Source organism: Cynocephalus volans, chromosome 1 (genome assembly GCF_027409185.1).
Source record: "Cynocephalus volans isolate mCynVol1 chromosome 1, mCynVol1.pri, whole genome shotgun sequence".
In the NCBI taxonomy this organism is placed as follows: Eukaryota; Metazoa; Chordata; class Mammalia; order Dermoptera; family Cynocephalidae; genus Cynocephalus; species Cynocephalus volans.
The window spans coordinates 290,568,494-290,587,964 of NC_084460.1; the positions used below are offsets into that span (position 1 = coordinate 290,568,494).

At 37.5% G+C, this 19,471-nt stretch overlaps 1 protein-coding gene across 1 annotated transcript in view; it reads left to right on the forward strand.

Moving 5' to 3' along the window:
• The window catches only part of DAW1 (dynein assembly factor with WD repeats 1), a 35,055-nt gene that overhangs the window by 7,628 nt on the left and 7,956 nt on the right, over positions 1 to 19,471 (forward strand). Inside the window, exons 2-9 of the mRNA XM_063076478.1 lie at positions 1,207 to 1,351; positions 5,999 to 6,057; positions 8,288 to 8,410; positions 12,383 to 12,482; positions 14,749 to 14,856; positions 16,602 to 16,708; positions 17,595 to 17,697; positions 18,524 to 18,638. Coding sequence (XP_062932548.1) covers positions 1,207 to 1,351; positions 5,999 to 6,057; positions 8,288 to 8,410; positions 12,383 to 12,482; positions 14,749 to 14,856; positions 16,602 to 16,708; positions 17,595 to 17,697; positions 18,524 to 18,638 — 860 coding nt within the window. The remainder of the gene's footprint in view (positions 1 to 1,206; positions 1,352 to 5,998; positions 6,058 to 8,287; positions 8,411 to 12,382; positions 12,483 to 14,748; positions 14,857 to 16,601; positions 16,709 to 17,594; positions 17,698 to 18,523; positions 18,639 to 19,471) is intronic.

Sequence of the window (19,471 nt, forward strand, 5' to 3'; positions counted from 1 at the left end):
ACTAAATCTTACCAGCACGAAAACCCACGATGTTGATGTAATATTAATAGTATCTTTGCTTTATTTCTGATTGTAGCAATTTCGGTCTTCTCTCTTTTTTTCTTGGTAGGTCTAGATGAAGGTTAGCAGATGCTATTGATCTCTTTAAAGAATCAACTTTTGGTTTTGTTGATTTTCTCTATTGTTTTTTAATTCCCTGTTTCATATAATTCTGCTGTAATCTTTGCTATTTCCTATTTATGGTTTAAACTTTTGGTTTAGTTTGCTCTTTTTCTTAAAGTAGAAGTTTACATTACTGATTTGAAATTTTTCTTATTTTTAATATAGGTGTTTACAACTATAAATTTTCCTTCAGGCACGGCATGAGCTCTGCATCCTGTAAATTTTGACATGTCGTGTTTTGATTTTTATTTCAAAGTACTCTCTCATTTCCCTGTGATTTTTCTTTTTCCCCTTTGTTTATTTAGGAGCGTGTTGTTTAACTTCCACACATTTGTGAATTTTCTAAATTTCCTTCTGTTATTGTGGTCAGAGAACATATTTTGTATGATCTTAGTCTTTTAAAATGTACTAAAACTGGTTTTGTGGCCAAAACAAAAATAAAATAAAATAAAATAAAATAAAATTCTTATTAATATAGAAACTAAAAAGACAAGTTGGTGTCAGATCTATGATACCACATTCTAAAGATGTTTGCATCTACAAAATCTAGAAAGGAGAGAGCGTCTGGAATACTGGAAGGGATGTTTCCCTTGGGAAGTGGTTACAGTATTTTTCTTGCAGCACGTTGGGAGCAATAGTAGACAAATAGAATGTGCACCCCATAATTTAATCACTTCGGGTAGGCCCCATCTCTTAATACTGTTACATTAGCAATTAAGTTTTGACACAAATTTTGGAGGGGACACAAACATTCAAACCATAGCACTAAATGGGCATATCAGAATCTTGGCACACCTTCCAAGATAGAAGTCTCGGTTATGGAAGAATGCGTTCCAGAAAATCCAAGCTTCTGTCTCCCATGCCACCATGCTCTTTACTGATTCGTGTGATCTTTTTTTCCGAGACTCTTGGGAAAGATGATAGTGTTTTTGATATCTTGTAAATATTATGCTTCATAAACCGATGCAATTCTTCATGTAATGAACGTTTATGCACTTTCTGACATGAAAAAAAAAGTAACATTTTTTGGGGGGTGAATTTCAGTACTGATGTCAGTGCATTAGTAGAAGAAATCCAGAAAGCAGAACCTCTAATCACGGCTTCACGTACTGAGCAAATCAAACTTTTAATACAGAGATTACAAGAGAAACTTGGACAGTACAGCAACCACCAATTCTATCTTTTTAAGGTAATGCATGTTTTATAAATACTAGATAGAAGAATTTCAGTGAAATAATTGATGTTTTATCAATTAATTTCTCTTTCCCTAAAAATATTTTTTCGTATCTTAAAAATATATTTTCCAAGAAAAGTGCTTGTCAGCAGTTTATTTCAGTGCCTCACATGTATTTTTAAAGACTAAGTCTTAATAATTGTTTGGTAAATGATTGAGTGAAATTCAAAACATTTATTTTTGAAAGTTAAATAAAATAAGTTTGAGTCCCTTTTATAATGATAAATTTAAAGAATTATCATTGAGGTAGTTTTAAATTGAGTAATTAAATTTTTTTCTAGTTAGGGTAATATTAAGAAGTTGTGTTTCACAGCATATCAACATTTTATATTTTCTGCTTCCATGTGAACTAAAGTATACTTCAGTAAATTATTTATTTATATAGCTTATATAATTTTAATAAAAAATGTAGCGAATATAGTCAGGACTTCAAGAACAGCTTTTATATTTTCTCTACTATTGAGAAATATTTAATATTCTACAATTGCTTTAAATTACACTACTTTTTAATTACTTAAATATCATGATGATAATAAAGTATAATTATTATTTATGTACTTGCATATTTTATTTGATATGAAATATCGAGGCACTCTCTGGTAGTCACCCATTCGTTTCCAGAGGATGAGATTATTCTTGGAATATCTCCTTATCCAGCAGGTGGCAGTGTTTGACTGCAATTATGAGCTGTGTAACTGGTGTGACCTTATAATTTATACTCCAGAGTATTTTTGATAACGAAAGCAGATTCTATTAATAATTAAATGTTGGCAGCAGACATAACCTAGCCAATCGGTCTCTTAATAGAGTATTCAATTTATGTATATTTGTTCAATAGATATTCATTAAGCAACCACTATGTGCTAGAAAATGTAGGATTGAAAAATAAATAAAACATCCTGACTCTAAAGGAGATTTAGGATTCCAAAAGTAATAATACATTGTAAAAATCTCTCTCTGTGTATTTTTCACTGTTAATGGAGATAATAAAACATATATTTCACAACTGATTATGCATATTTGTAGGATACAGTGTTGAATATCAATATCTGTGTACAATATGTGATGATCAAATCAGGATAAGCAGTATATTCATCACTATAAAACATAATCGTTTTTTGTGATCCTTTACCAATTTCTCACTGTCTCCCCTTTCCAACCTCTAGTAACTATAGTTCGGTTTTCTCTGTTTGAAAGTTCAACATATTATTGTGATTGATGTATCTTTCTTTCTTTTTTATTTGCTTGTTTATTTTTTAGCTCCCACTTAAGGAACGAGAGCATGCAGTATCTCTCTTTCTGTACCTGGCTTATTTCACTTAACATAATTTTCTCCAGGCTCATCCATGTTGCTGTGAATTTCATTCTTTTTTTGTGGCACAGTAGTATGCCAGTATGTACATATACCACATTTTCCAATGGACATTTAGGTTTATTCCAACTCTTAGTTATTGTAAATAGAGCTGGGGTGGGAAAAGGAGTTCAGGTGTCCCTTTGACATGATGATATTCCTTTGGGTATATACCCAGCAGTAGGATTGCTGGATCATATGGCAGATCTATCTGTAGTTCTTTGAGAAAACTCCACACTGTTTTTCATAATGACTGTAGTAATTTGCAGTTCCACCAACAGTGCAGGAGGGTTCCCATTTCTCCACATATTTGCCAGCATTTGTTACATTCTCTGTCTTTTTGATTATAGCCAGCCTAACTGGGGTGAGATGATATCTCAATGTGGTTTTGATTTGCATTTCCCTAATGCTGAGTGATGTGGAGTATTTTTTCATGTTTCCATTGGCCATTTGTATATCTTCCTTTTAAAAATATCTATTAAGCTTCTTTGCCCGTTTTTTATCCGTGTTACTTGTTTTATCACTGTTGTTTGAGTTCCTTGTATATTCTGAATATTAATCCCTTGTTAGATGCATAGTTTGCAAATATTTTTCCCTTTCTGTAGGCTGTCTTTTCACTCTGTTGATTATTTCCTTTGCTGTGCAGAGATTTTTAGTTTGATATCACCCTATTTGTTTATCTTTTGTTGCCTATGCTTTGAGGTCTTATTCATAAAGTCTTTGCCCAGTCCTACATCCTGAAGTGTTTCTCCTATGTTTCCTTCTGGCAGTTTTATCATTTCAGGTCTTATAGTTAAGACTTTAATCCATTTTGAATTGACTTTGGTATATGGTGGGAGGTACTGGTCTAGTTTCATTCTTCTAACAAGGATGTCCAGTTTTCCCAGCACCATTTATTGAAGAGGCAGTCTTTTCCCCAAAGTTTGTTCTTGGTGCCTTTGTTAAAGATCATTTGGCTGTAAGTATATGGGTTGATTTCTGAGTTCTCTATTCTGTTCTATTGGTCCATGTGTCTATTTTACACCAGTACCATGCTGTTATGGTTACTATAGCTTTATAGCACAATTTGAAGTCAGGTAGTATAATGCCTCCAGCTTATTTATTTTTTCTTTTGCTCAGGATAGCTTGGGCTATTCAGGGGCTGTTGTTAGGATTTGTTTTTTGCTATTTCTCTGAAAAATATCATTGGTGTTTTAATGAGGATTGCAATGTATCTGTAGATCACTTTGAGTAGTATGGATATTTTCACAATGTTAATTCTTCCAACTCATGAGCATGGAATGTCCTTCCATCTTTTTGTGTCCTCTTTAACTTCTTTCAGCAGTGATTTTCAGTTCTCATTGTATAGATCTTTCGCCTTCTTGGTTAAATTAATTACTAGATATTTTATTTTTTTGATGACTACTGTAAATGGCCTTGCTGTCTTGATTTCTTTTTCTGCTAGTTCATTGTTGGAGTATAAAAACACTACTGATTTTTGTATGTTGATTTTGTATCCTACAACTTTACTGAATTTGTTTATCAGCTCAAAGAGTTTTTGGTAGAGTGTTTAGGTTTTTCTATAAATAGGATTATGTCATCTGCTAACGGAACAATTCGACTTTGTATTTTCCAAGTTGGATGCTCTTTATTTCTTTCTCTTCCCTAATTCCTCTGCATAATACTTCTGGTACTATGTTAAATGAGAGTGGTGAGAGTGGGCATCCTTGTCTTGTTTCTGTTCTTAAAGGAAAAGCTTTCAGCTTTTTCCCATTCAGGATGATTTTGGTGGTGGGTTTGTCATATATAGCTTTATTGTTTTGTGATAGTTTCCTTCTATAGTGCCCTGTGACTCTGATAGGTGCACTGGTATATACGCAAGCTCCTCGGTTTGAATGGGTGACCCTGGGTGGGGTTTTTCTCTTTTCTCTTTTCTATGGGCAGAGGTTCCTCCTAGGTCCTTTCTTCCCCCTGTTGGGAGATGGGGTGGTTGCTGTGGATAGATTGAATTGTGTCTCCCAAAGTCCATGCATTAGAAGTTTAATTTCCACTGTAACTGTTGAGAGTGGGAAATCCTATTATGGTAATTGAAAGGTGGTGCCTTGAAGAGGTGATTAGATTGTAGGACCATGCTATAGTGTGTGGATTAATAATGGTGGTCAGGGCCATAGTTCTGAGGGCTTTAAAAGGAGAGTGCACGAAGAACTGTCTCTTTCTCTGTTCTGTCATTTTCTGCCATGTAAGACCCCTGGGTCACTGCTGCCACCACCATGGACTTCATCACATGTGTTCCTGGACTTTGGACTTTCTCAGCTTCTGAAACTATAGCCGATAAATTTCATTTTCTTTCTAAGTTATCTAGTTCCAAGTATTTTGTTATAAGCAACAGAAATGGACTAATATAGTGGGGGTGGCTGGAAATTTTCTCCCGTACTCTATTTGGCTATCCTGTGTTTCTGTACTCTCTGAGGGCTGTGCGTGTGTCTCTCCCTGGGCCACATGCTTAGCTCCCACCCCCAGGAGTGCGACTGTGGAGCAATGTATCTCCCCCTGTGGGTTGGGCCACTGGGTAACGGGTCTGCGCTTGCTCACGTCTTTCTGGCAGCTCTGACTGTGGCTCTTCTTGTGTCAGTGCAGTCGAGTGGGCAGTGGCTATGACAGGACCCATGCAGTGTGGGTGGCTGTGGAGGTGGCAGAGTGGCTTGTGCAGCATGGGCAGCTGCTGGAGGCTGTGGTGGGTAGTGGGACAAACTGCTCTGCGGGATAACAGGCAATGGTTATGGGACAAGACAATGGTGCCAGTGACTGTGGCGGTGGTACAGTGGGCTTGTCTGGTCTTTTTCTGAGGAGGACAGCACCCTGGGCACCTCTAGTCTTCCCATGTTCCTTTGTAAAACATATTTAGTATATTTTCTATATACATTGTGAGTACATATGTACAAAGACATATGCAATATGTAAAAAAATGTTACAAATAAGAGCTATTTGGTATCTTATTAAATAGCCATAATTTTTCTTAAAGGTAATTTGATGGAAAACACAGAGCCAATAATTTTCTTTGTAATTATTTGTTAACTACCAAGTGTATTATTTGTCTTAATAACGGAAAGTACAATGTATTTTTTCTCATTTGTTTGGCTATTAGGTATTGTTTATTTATTACATATAATTAAGAGGACATTGAATGTCTTTACTGGTTTTAAATTAAAATTAATGAAATTAAACTTAATTTGCTTTGAGTCTAAAATAAACAGTGTTTTCTTTCTTTGAAGGTTCTCAGAGCACATATATTGCCATTGACTAATGTTGCACTTAACAAATCTGGCTCATGGTAAGATTCTCTTTTTATTTCTCATTTTTAGCAATCAAGGGATGAACATTTTTTTAAATGTTTATTTGTCAAAGATTCCAGTTAGTTAAGTATATACTGTGTGTTTCTCTGATTTCAGTATCCTACTGAATATAGGGGAGAAATATAAGTCCTTTCTCCCACTGTTCTAATCTGTTTTTTTAAAAAAATCATACTTGTGCCATTGTGGGTGGGAGGCATAATGGATCTCAGCAAATGTTGTAGCTGCTGAATAACTTGATGCAGAAATGGGTGGAGGGAGGGTGGTTTCATATTTGCCTTGGTAGTGCGAGCAGTCAGATAGGGCAGTGTCATGGCTGATTGTGATCAGTCGACTCCAAGCAGGTATTTTCATCTAGCGTGGTGTCTTGGGGTGTATGACCAATAGAACCTTCAAGCCTGTGTTTAGTGCATGGCTTTTGATCACCTTGGAATCTGATGAGGGAGAAACATAAACATGTCTGTATTAGTTTGCTAGGGCCGTCATAATAAAGTACCACAAGCCAAGTGGCTTAAACCATAGAAAGTCATTGTCTCACAGTGCTGGAAGCTAGAAGTCTGAGGTCAGGGTGTCAGCAGGGTTGGTGCCTGAAGAGGGCTGTGAGGAAGAATCTGTTCCACACCCCTCTGCTAGCTTCTGGTGGTTTGTTGGCAATTTTGGTGTGTGGAAGCACCATTCTGATCTCTACCTTCATCTTCACGTGACGTTCTTCCTGTGTGTATGCCTGTGTCCAGATTTCCCCATATAAGGACACCAGTCGCGTTTGATTCCAGTATGACCTCACCTTAACTAATTACATTTGCAATGGCCTTTTTCCAAATAAAATCACATTCAGAGGTCCTGAGTGCTTAGGATTTCAAAATATGATTTTTTTAGGTGGACACAATGCCACCCATAGCAATGTCTGTAGTACATATGTATATAGCTGCAAATATAAGTCTACACCTATCCAAGGGTAGAGGAAGGCCATGGAAGAAGAGGCTAGAAGAAAAATGTCCAGAAAAACATTAAAGATACACTGTCTTGTCCACTTTCTTGTTTAACTCGGTTTTGGCATCAGAATTTGTTTCCCCTTTTAACATTACCATTTGACACTCAGGTTGGCTTTTCCATTTTGCAGATATTTTTTTTTTCTGTGTTGGAGAAATAACTTTTTGGTATACTTTTGAAGTAATGTTTCTACTCCAGAGGTGTTTTAAAAAGAAAAGCTCTTTTCTGATTGAATACATAGGGAATGATGAGGATGCTGCTCTTTTACATTAGAATATTAGATGTGAATATTAATAGTAATTATTTCTGTAGTAGCATAGTCATGTGAAAGAATCTGCTAATTTGTTTATTAAACAGAAAATACTTATTGAACATACTCATGTGCCTGTCATTGTCCTGGGTCCTGGGGATGACGGTGGTAAGTCAGTGGGGCAGGAGCACTCGCATGCATGAAAGAAACCAGCCGGTGCTTCAGAGACTAGCAAGGGGGTGAATGTGGTGGACCAGGGTGTGTCTTGGGGAGAATCTGAAGCCCTAGAGATAGCCAGGAACTGCTGGCCTTATGGACACTGAGCAGAAGTTTGAATTTTCCTGTAAATTGTTAAGAAGCTATTTGAGGAAGGTTAAAAAAACCCCTCTAATTTCTGTGAGAAAAACAGGCTTTTAAGGAACACGTTTGTGCTAAAAACCACTAGAAGATGGTTTAATGTGTTTAGGCAAAAGATGGAGGTAATGGAACTGGTGAGAACTGGCCATGTTATGGATGTGTTTTGAGGCTGCCCTAACAGAATTCACTGATAGATTGTTGCAGGGTGTGAGGAGAAAAGAGGAATGAAGGACGATGCTAATGTTTGATGGTCTGAACAGCTGGGAGAATGATGCTCTTTACTGAGATGTATTAGAGTTTCTAAAAATGTTACTGATTATTATATACATTGTTTAATTACATAATTATGTATTATAGGAATGTAACCATTATTAGCAGGATTACTCTTTATATTATTTAATGACTCCTTTTTTGGGGGTTGAGATAAAATTTGGTAAGTGTCTAAGACAGAGGATTTAGATACTGTTTTCCATTTAACTCTTTGCCCTGCATACAAAATTTTCACTGTAAAAAGCAAAATAAATGGAGGTATTATCCTGCAGGTAGAAAATGAAGTCTTTATTAACAGTCTGCCATTCTCACCCTGCGAGATGTTTATATTCTTGTGCTGCTAGCTTTATCACAGGAAGCTATGATCGGACGTGCAAGCTCTGGGACACTGCGTCTGGAGAGGAGCTGCACACCCTGGAGGGCCACAGGAATGTGGTTTATGCCATAGCATTCAACAATCCTTATGGGTCTGTACACTTATTCTCTTATTTTTTCATTAATTCATTTATACATCTCTCCATCCATTGGAGGAGAAGAGGAAAAGACAGAGGACTAACATTTATTGAGTGCCTGGTATGTGCTTTGCAAGGCTTGTAATACCTCCTTCAGTTATTAAAAGAGCCTATGGGATAGGTATCACTGTCCTCATGTAAAGAATGCAAAGTGCACACAGTAATAAAGGGAGAGATGGAGTTTGCCCTCAGGCAAGGCTGGCCCTCAGCCCTTAGGAGCTCCTGGCTAGGCAGTTTCTACTGATGTTTATAGCACTGGACTGTGACCTCTGGAAAACACAACACTCGTAGATGCTGTGTTTCACCTTGTTTAGAAGTTAATTTACAATCTTGCCAGGTAGGGAAAGAATGCACATGGTAACATGCTAAATAACAGTAACAAGTAGAATAGAAGCATTTTGAAACCAATAAACCAATATTTTAACTGAGTCAATAGATTAACTGATGTTCTGTACCCTTCGACATAACACGCTACTGATACCCATGGCACCGTGAGTGTTTGTAGCAACTAGGCTACCACTGGTATGCTCAACTTCTCTTCCCACATGTTGGCTTCTAAGTTTACCAAGAGTTAGTTCTATTTGTTCATAAATCTGCTTCCGTTGGTTGTACAATTATAACTATGTAATTTAATATGTGATTTAATTACATATTATACAAACTAATGAAATATAAGTGTGAAAAGAAAGCTGATGTTTTCTATGAAAATATGCAAGGATACTTCAAAAAGTTTATGGAAGTTTATTTTTACTCTAGATGCATCTATTTTTAAAATAAAATCCCTCTATTCCTTCTGCTACCATCCCAGATGAAATTTTCAGTCTCCTGAGTGTATTATTGTACCTGCCTCCTAACTCATTTCCTTGCCTCTTTTAATTACATTTTAATTCCATTTTTCCACAAACTTTTTGAAGTACTCTCATAGATAAGGTAAATCTTTGAAAAAATGTGGCTGAATGAAGTCGTGGGCAAAATCAATGTTAAATTAGAAAAGACATTGTAAAAATCTAAAAAACCTCTGCACTCAGTTTTTCTGCAAGCATGTGTAAGTTCTTTAAATTCCCATTTCAGTTTAAGGAAAGCTAGAAATTGGGGAGGTTGAATATAATTTCTGTAAAACAGATGATGAAGCCTAATTAGTTGACCTATAGTGAAAGAAAAAGCCCTGGCTTATTGTCAAAAGACTGGCAAGTGAATGTATATTTTTATGTATATTTGACTAAATGTTTTTAGACACATGTGTCCTTTTTTCATGATTGCCCACTTTAAATGACTTTTTCCATTAATGAAGCTTGTTCAATAAACAAGGACGGAAGGGCAGGGAAGAATGGAGAAGACACCGTGGGCAAAGGGACTTCAGCAGGTCCCCATTTTAAAGTGGGGATTCTTCAGGCACAGCCAATGGCCAGTCTCTCTCACGAACATTTCTTTCTTCCTTTTCTTGTGAACATCTCATGTTGAAAAACAGAAGTGGGTGAGGACGGAGCGTTCTGTGGAGTTCAAACTGTTCTTTAGGACTGAGTTGCTATCAAGGATTTGTGAAGAAAGGAGTAAAACAATAAAAGTGCTATTTTATTTTATTTTTTAATTAAGTTTTTTGGTGGCTGGCTGGTATGGGGATCTGAAGCCCAGAGCTTTGTGTTTGCACCATGCTCCGACCAGATGAGCTAACCAGACAGCAAAAGTGCTGTTTTAGAAGGATCGTTCTGGCAGAGAAAAAGGTGTCAGAGGTTTGGGAGGTGGGAAGAAACAGCAGGCAAGGAATTTCCTTAGGAGGCAGGTACAATAATGTACTAATGAGACAACGAAAACTTTATCTGAGATAGTAGCAGAAGGCGTAGAGGAATTGTACAAAAATTCAATGAACTTAGACTAGAAATTGTACACCACCGTAACAATTTTTAAAAACTTGTTATCTAGGTTGTTAAAGTCATTATACCTTTTTAAAATGTAATACCCTTTCAAAACACATTAATCGTGATGGCACAATGAAACTTAATTGGTACATTAAAATGACAAAATACTCCAATTACACCAAAAATTTAACTTTGATCTATGCATTTTTACATTATAGAAAATGACAATTTTTATAATAGCTTATTATACCAACTTGTGGAAGACAAAGATTTCATTGCAATTATAAATGACACAGTTATACTTATAATTCCTACTTTCATTGCAATGCTATTTAAAGGATATTCTCTGTAATATAATATATCTTTTAATAATCTACTCAACAGACATGATACTTTTGGATGTCTGTCTGAGAACAAAATTTTCTGGGGGTGGAGAGGTGAGGAATACTTTTTGGCCCTTCTGTTGGATTCCATCAAGATCTCCTGATGAAAAAAAAAAAAACCTTGTCCAATTAGTTATCTCAATCTGATGATTTCTATATACACTAAAGCAGTGTTTTTCATTGCTCTTGGGGGCATTGGGTTTCAGCAGAGTGAGTTCAAGACAGCCACTAAAGAATAAGAAGGAATGTGTGTGTGTGTGTGTGTGTGTGTGTGTGTGTGTGTGTGTGAGAGAGAGAGAGAGAGAGAGAGATAGACAGACACACAGAAAAAAAATTTCAGTTTGTGTTTACCTGTTTTATGCATTATGTCACAAGTAGGCTTTGATTCAACAGAGTAATTCTAAAAATAATTGACATTGATAATACCCTCTATAGTGTGGTGTCATATGGATATAAAGAACTGTGATGGGACAGAAGTTGGTCAAGAAACAACAGCAACTGGAGACTGTTATGTTTAAGGGCTGGGAAGGATAAAAAAATAGACTGAAGGAACCGATAAAGAAGTCACAGGACTTTGAGCTTATCTTGAGCAGAAGTTGAAGTATGTCAGCAGCTGATGAAAAATGCCCTAGACCGGATGCCAAAGGAGAAAGTCAGTTCAGAGACTCTAAGAGGCAAACCAGCCTTGAGGGTTGGGAAGCTTTGGGTGGTGGGTGGGTGTTCTCTAGGACACGCTGTCCCTGGAGTGTCAACAGAAAGGGCTTTGCTTTTCTTGAATATGAGAGACCACGGAAATACTATGGGGGTGTCCTGGAAACAAAAGAGAGAAGCAACCTTCCATGTTACTCTTGATAAATATAAATTCTGCAACTGTGCCAGTCACTTATAATTTCCTTTAGAGCATGTATTTTGAATCTTTAGATCTCTTACAAGTTTGAACAATGAGCTTACACTGTAAATGATGACCCAATTTGGTGAACATTTTGATGAGTTGCTCTAAGGGACAGATGTGGGTCAGTGGTAAAAGAAGAACTGAAAGATCTTTATTTCCAAGATCAAAGGCCAAACAGGATAATCTGCTCTTAGCCATTGTGTGTTGACAGTAGCCCCGCTCCACAGTCAACATAGGAAGCCTGTTGTTTGAAAATGACTGAAGTCTTTATCATATCTCCTGTCTAAACCTCTTACAACTGGAGTAATATTTTTCCAAGAGACACTCACTGTCCAACTTCTCAAAACTTTAATTAGTCATATGGTTAATTGGATTTATCTTTTTTCATTTTTTTCTTTTAAATTCAATATTGTCCCTTTCTGTATACCTATTAATAGCATTTTTCTATGTTTATTCACCTCACAGTATGTATTATTGATTTTATTTGTTAGTAATTTTCTGAATAAAATCTTTTGCCATATTTGTTATGCTAATTTTTAAAATTGTTGTAATCTCAAATATATTTATGCCTTCAATGTAAAATCTTCATAATTAAATAAGTTGATATCATTCAAAAATTAGACCTTGATTTTTTTATCCACTGACATAAATATAGGATTGCTTGTAGTTTTGAAAGTGAAGTACATTGGTAAGCAGATACAGATTCATGTATTAATGTCTCTTGTCTTAGTTCAGTGTATCATATAATGTAGCTAAATTTGTTTTTAAAATCTACATTTTTTTTCTTAAATCTTAGTGACAAAATTGCCACTGGATCCTTTGATAAGACTTGTAAACTGTGGAGTGTAGAAACAGGAAAATGTTACCATACCTTTAGAGGCCACACAGCAGAAATAGTAAGTGTATTTAACAACTTATTATATATTTTATGTTGCTTTTTCTTTTTAGGTTCTACCTTCATAATTAATTTTCAATTTCTACCCCAGTATTTTTAGTCTGTATAAATTTTACATGGTGGTGTTGATATAACTTAAAAACTCCTCTAGTTTTTATACCTTGCAGATACTGTCAAAGAACTGTATCATGCATTGACTAGTAAACATGCAACATAATAAATATATAAATACAATATTCAATGTTACTTTTTCTTTTTCATGGACTTGTTTTTAAAGGACTAACTCAATTAGGGTCAATGAAGTTCTTAAAATAGCTTTTAAAATAACTTTTTAGGGGCCGGCCTGTGGCTCACTCGGGAGAGTGTGGTGCTGATAACACCAAGGCCACGGGTTCGGATCCCATATAGGGATGGCTGGTTTGCTCACTGGGTGAGCGTGGTGCTGACAACACCAAGTCAAGGGTTAAGATCCCCTTACCGGTCATCTTTAAAAAAAAAAAAATAAAATAAAATAAAATAACTTTTTAAATATCATGTGAAATATTTAGGCTGAATATTTTCTGGATATCATTAGAATTCAAATTTGCATGAATGGTCTGATACTCTCAATAGCGTTCACTATTGAGAAGCGAGGTCTGAGAAGGTGACACGGATGTATGAGTCGCTGGTATCTGGGTGGCAGAGAAACCACTGAACAATTGAAATTGTCCCCCACCAAAAAGGTAGAGTATGAAGAAGGGACTGATAGGATCTTGGGAAGATGGTGAAGAGAGACCTTCAACTGAAACAAAAGAAAAAAAAAAAAAAACTAAAACACCCCAAACAAGAAGAGACCACAAGCAGAGAGCTGCCCAAGCTGTCAAGAAGGAAGACTCTATCCAGAACGAAGGCGTCAACCCAGCAAATGTCAGGGAGGCTCAGTAGGGTGACTGGCCAAAGCTCCTGCATTGGACGTTCAGCCCGAGTGGGTCCCGAGGTGAAGAGTAGGAGATGGGCAAAAAGTGATAGTACACAGTTTCCCCAAGGAGTTTGGGTGTAAAGGGGGGAAAATAAGAAGTTAAGAGGGGTACATAGAGTCAAGGGAGGATTTGTTTTCATGCAAGAGAAACTCAGCACGTTTACAGGCCACTCACAGGCCACTGGGAAGCATCTAGTCTAGAGGGAAGGAGAAGTTAGTGGACGTGTCTCCCGAGGAGTGCAGGGAAGGGGCCTTTAGGACGGCTGAAGGGACCCCTGTGCCTCTGAGGAAGTTCCTGCCTGATAGGTGTTTTCTCAGGGAAGTGGCAGGAGGCAGGGTCACCTGCTGAGGAGGGGTGAGGATGGAGTAGGGGCAAGAGTCGGGATGGGAGGATGTATTGAGCCAGCGGCGTGTTAAACAAAGTGGGAAACAGCGCTGCGGACTCAGTGGAGGACAGAGCCACGAAGGAGCAGGTCCAGGAGTCGTCTGTGCTGTTTTCTCAAGCTACCCTGGCTGAGTGACGAGGCGAGGAGGGCAGATGACAGCATAAGGTCCCGACTTGATAAAAGTTAACGTTAGGAGTTTGTGTGGAGGGTGCAGTTGAAAGATAGGGACTAAGAGTGGGGAGGAAGCTGGCAGGAGTGATGGTTCCAGGGTGTCTGTTGACTGGGGAAGGTGGGTCAGGAGAAAAGGCAGTGGTCTCTGAGAGGTGGAAGACATCCTGAAGGAGGCAGGGGTAAGTAAGAGGGAGAGCCGAAAGTATTGGGAAGCTGTAACCAGCGACTGGTGAATCGGTGGTGTGTTTTCCAGAGAAGGTGGTGTCAAGGTCCAGGGTGTGGCCATGGGAGTGATTATTAAAGAGAAATCTAGGGGCATGGGTCCGAGGGGGCTGGATGAATGGCCCGCATGAAGGCCACCTAGGACATGGAACTGAGACTATGAGCCAGTGGTCAAAGTCCTTGATGAGTGAGGGGTATGATTGAAAGGACCTGTGATAACAGTGACAGGAAGATGACAGCCAGCTAGCATGAGTCTCAGAGGAGATGGGTTTTGCTTCTGTTCTTTTTCCTCTGTGGTCTGGAAATCACAAAGGGAGCTAGTGCCCCTCAGATCCTGAGCTGGATGACACAGAAGAACAAATAGCCTCTTTTTAAGATTCAACTTGGGGAGAGTGGGTTACTTGCATCTGGTGTTTTGCTGTGTACCTGTACAAAGAATCTGCTAAGGTCATTGCAACCTGAAGCTTTTCCATATATTATTAACAATTTAAGCTCTGTTTCCAAAATTTCTTCCATTTCATCTCATTTAGGTATGCTTGTCATTTAACCCTCAAAGCACATTGGTGGCTACTGGAAGTATGGACACAACGGCCAAACTGTGGGACATCCAGAACGGAGAGGAGGTGTTCACCTTAACAGTACGTTAATGATGTTCTCTTTCATTTGTTAGAAAATAAGTTCTAAATTTGAAGAGTTCTCTGAGCTCTTGGTTTTCAAACTGTAGTGCACACGTGTTCCGACTGGTTTGCTGGCTATTCCAAAAGACTTGGGTGGAAGTGCTGGGGAAGCCAGATGAGCTTTTTATTTCGACTGACTTTAGTCCATAAAACACACAGACCTTGGCTTAGAACCCATTATCACATACGTGACTAAAAGGATTGTAGGTGGAGGCCAGCACTTTTTGGAAGGTGCAGAACTGGAGAACTCTGCCAGAAGATTCTTCCAAGGGATGACTGTCCACATTTTCTCTTTTACCTGCCGGTCTTAGAACCCTCCTGTATTACAAAATCTGAAATGACAAGGGGACACCACCCACAGAGGTGTATGCTCTGTCACCACCAGCACATGTCCAGCACCTTCAAGGGAACTGGCACCCTCTACTTCATCCCACCCCAGCCCAATTTACCACAGCGAAAATAGGGTGATTCTGTTGTAATCAGAGGGAACATCTGGATAGGGAATCCAGTCTTCTTGTCCTTTTAAAATTATAAATTAATTTACAAAAGACCAGGATCCTCTTCCTAAGAAAGATTTTTCTAAGAAAGGTAAAAAATGGACTTGAAAAAAGAGAAAAAGAAAGAAGTCCCAATTTTAAAATGATGCCAAGGGACTTTCTTTCTTAAATCTGAGTACCTGGCGTTATTGATATGAGTATACACCTGATCTCAGTTATCATTTTGTGGGGGGTTCCCCTTTTTCATTACTTCTTTCAGGCAGATGTGGAGGCAGGAACCCTGTGAATGCCTGCAGTTGCAACTGAAATTATTCCTTTTGCTGCCTGTGCCTAAGAGCATGCGATGGAATGAGTCCTGCTCTGCACGCCTGTCTGCTGCCAGAGAGTACATTTGTTTTGTGTGTTTGGAATTCTAACGTTCAATGATATTTCACTTTTTTCATTTGGAATCAACCAGAAAATCAACTTGTAAATGAACTTTTAAAATTATATTATGTAAAAATATAATTATGTTATTTTACTAAAATCATTAGGAAAATGAGGGATATACTCCAAGCAGGATCCTCTTATCTGAGATGCAGAATCTGCTGCAGGGAAGAGTTTCTTCCTGTTGTCTTGTACAGTTCGGTTTCTCAGCCCTAGACTGTAACCAGGTGAAAGTCAGGCCAAAGGCTTGTTACTATTAATAATTCCATTCTTAATCTATTTCACGTCAAATTATCTTAAACTTTTCCTTTTTAAATTTATTAACTTCATACACTATTTTTTTTGTGTGTGTGCATCACCTGTTATTTAGCTCATGAAGTACACAGCTCAAAATGTTTAGTGTTTCCAAGACAACGTGAAAGAAGCCTTGTAATTTCCCGAAACGTGCCCTCTCCCTTCCTTCCTTTTTTAAAAAATAAATAAATAAAACCAGCTTTACTGAGTTTAAATGAACTTGGTTTAATGTAAGTCAGTGATTTGTAGCAGACTTACAGAACTGTGCAGCCACCACCAAAATCTAGTTTTAGAACATTTTTATCACCCCAAAAAGAAACCTCATGCCCATTTGTGGTCACTCCCCAATCCCACCCCAGCCAATCACTGACCTCTTTCTTTCTATATAGCTTTGCTTTTGCTAGCATTTCCTTTTAGACTATAATATTGCACACTTACAGAATTGTTTTATCTACAGGCGTGTGTGGCAGTATCTGCTTTTTTTTCTAGGGACATTCCGCTGAAATCATCTCCTTGTCATTTAACTCCTCAGGAGACAGAATCATTACAGGGTCTTTTGATCATACAGTTGCAGTATGGGATGCTGATACTGGAAGGTAATTCTTAACTCTTAAGATTTTTTTTTTTAACCTGGATCAGGTGGTTAAGTAGATACTCGTATTTATTAGTTTAATCATATTTATTAACTATGCTTTGGATTCCACAGGAATGGGCACATTGAAAAAATAAATGAATTTATTCTTTAATGATCTTTCTGATTTACAAAATGTGTGCTTTCATATAATTCAGAGCAAATAATGCCACCTAGCAACATGAAGGGAAAATGTTAGCAGTAGCCTTACGGTATAGCTATTATTTATTTCATGTACTGTATAATCAGATTTCAATGGCTTGTCATTATGGTAGGCATGAGTATCATGAATAAATAAAACTCGTAGTTAATTTCCCAAATTAATTTAGTCCAAGAACTTCAATTTTCTTCCTCATGATTTTTGGTTCCATTGCTAAGAAGTTAACTAAATTAGCATATTTTGTGTTGGAAAACTCCACTCTTGGATTTGTCTGCATTTTGATAGAGGGGCTAATTATCAGGGGTACCGACCAAGAGGTATGCAACAAGAAGTGAGAGAGGAGAGAGGGTCTTTCCGCCATCTGACGTGTGGTCTCAGAACAACCAGGGTCCCCTCATCTGGTGTAAGAATACGTCCAGCACTTCAGACTGCCTTTACTGTTTGCTTCCAATTCCTTTCTGATGTGTTGCTTTAGGCAACGTTATCTTTAAAATTTAAGTCTATTTTTGTTGAAATGAAAGCACTACTCTCCTTTTGAGCTGCAGTAGAGCCATTTGTTTTGTTATCACAGATAGTATTTTGTAAAAACCAAACGTAGACTAGCTTACACAGATGGGCTTGACCTCATTATTTGTGTGCATATACTGCAGTAAGATACCCTTCAGCAGTTTTAATGATTTCCGTTTTGCAGGAAGGTGTATACCTTAATCGGTCATTGTGCTGAGATCAGCAGTGCCTTATTCAATTGGGATTGCTCTCTCATATTAACCGGCTCAATGGACAAAACCTGCATGGTGAGCTCCAGAAATACCTTTGCTTTACATGGTGTCTGTACTCTTTACTGTGCCAGATAGATATTCATTGCAACGTTAACAGATTTCAAAGGTGATATAAAATTAAGATATTCATTTATAAATAACAACTGGTAATATTTTTTAATTTCACTTTTTAGAATTCCCAAGTTTGAAGAAATTGTGAGGTAGTGAAACAATTTTAACTGCTTCAAATGTATTAAAGATCTTATTTGAAAAGGCTTACTATTCTTGTTTACTGCCCTGTTTATTAATCTTCTGTTAGAGTCATCCTCAAGAAGCCACAAAGACAGTGTTTCCTGCCCCTAATTTCTGCACTTTAAAAAATAGTGACTAAGAGCTTATACTATGAATCATTATTTGATTATTATTTGATTTTATATCAAATGTTTTATAATCTTATAACGTACTTTTTATTTTCTGGGGCTGTAGTTTTACATGAAGCTCCTTATTATTGGATGTCCTTTCTATAAAAAGAGGACGCTTCAACTCCAATCAGCAAAACATACACTTTGAGGTTTTTTTTTTTTTTTTTTTTTCTTAATGTAGTGGCAGATTCTAAATGTCTTACTTTGGTCCTCTCTGTGACCCAAGTGTGCCTTGCTAGACGGTTGGCTGTGGTCTCTGGTCGCGAAGCAAGGCAAAGCTAACTGAACACGTGAGAATTACACAAGTTATTCTGGCACAGTTATTTAATCAGCTGTAAGCATGTTGTGAAAACCATGGCCAACTTCACACTTCAGGCTAGAAATTACAGTCTTTTTATTTTGTTTATGTTCTTGTTTGTCTGATTGTTTTAAAATTGCAGCTGTGGGATGCTACAAATGGAAAATGTGTAGCAACCTTAACAGGCCATGATGATGAAATACTGGACAGCTGCTTTGATTATGCTGGAAAGCTTATTGCAACTGCTTCAGCTGATGGTGGGTAATCTGTCCATATGTTTAATTTATGGAAGGATTTATGCTTTGCTTAATAAACATGCATGTTTCTACACTATGGGTTATCTCCCTGATGACCAGCTTTGATGGAAACTATATATGTCTCATCTCCACGGTGACCATGTGTGTTGCTACCATATGTCCATTCTGTCATATTCTTGATAGCCACGTGTGATGCTATACAATATCTATGTCACGTCCTTCATATCCAGGTATACATATATACCAAGTATCCATCATCTCCTTGTAACTGCCTAAGATGCTGTATTCTGGGCCATCTCACTGACAGTCATGTATGTTGGTACACTACGTTGGCCTTGTCAACTTGACCACCATTGGTGGTGTGATAATAAACCTGTTCCATCTCCTTTATAACCACATGTGCTGCTCCACTATGTCTGCTAAACTTTGTAATAAACTTATATGATGCTATGCTATACATCGTCTTTTTGATTACTACTCATGATTCTACATTATGTCTGTGTTTCGTATTGATAACCATATTTGGTGCTATACCAGGTGCCTCAATTCCATGAAGGCCACATGTGGTACTACATTATATCTGTATATAATATCATCTCCTGGTTGACCATGCGTGACATTATATTGTGTCTGTCTCATCCCCCAAGGACCATATATTATTCTACATTGCATATACATCATCTCCTTGAAAGTCATGTATTATGCTACACTATGTTTTCATCTCCTCCTTTAAAACTATGTTTGATGCTAGACTGTATCTACATCACATCCTTGATGGATACTAGTGACACTGCAATGTCTATGTTATCTCTTTTATGACAACACATTGTACT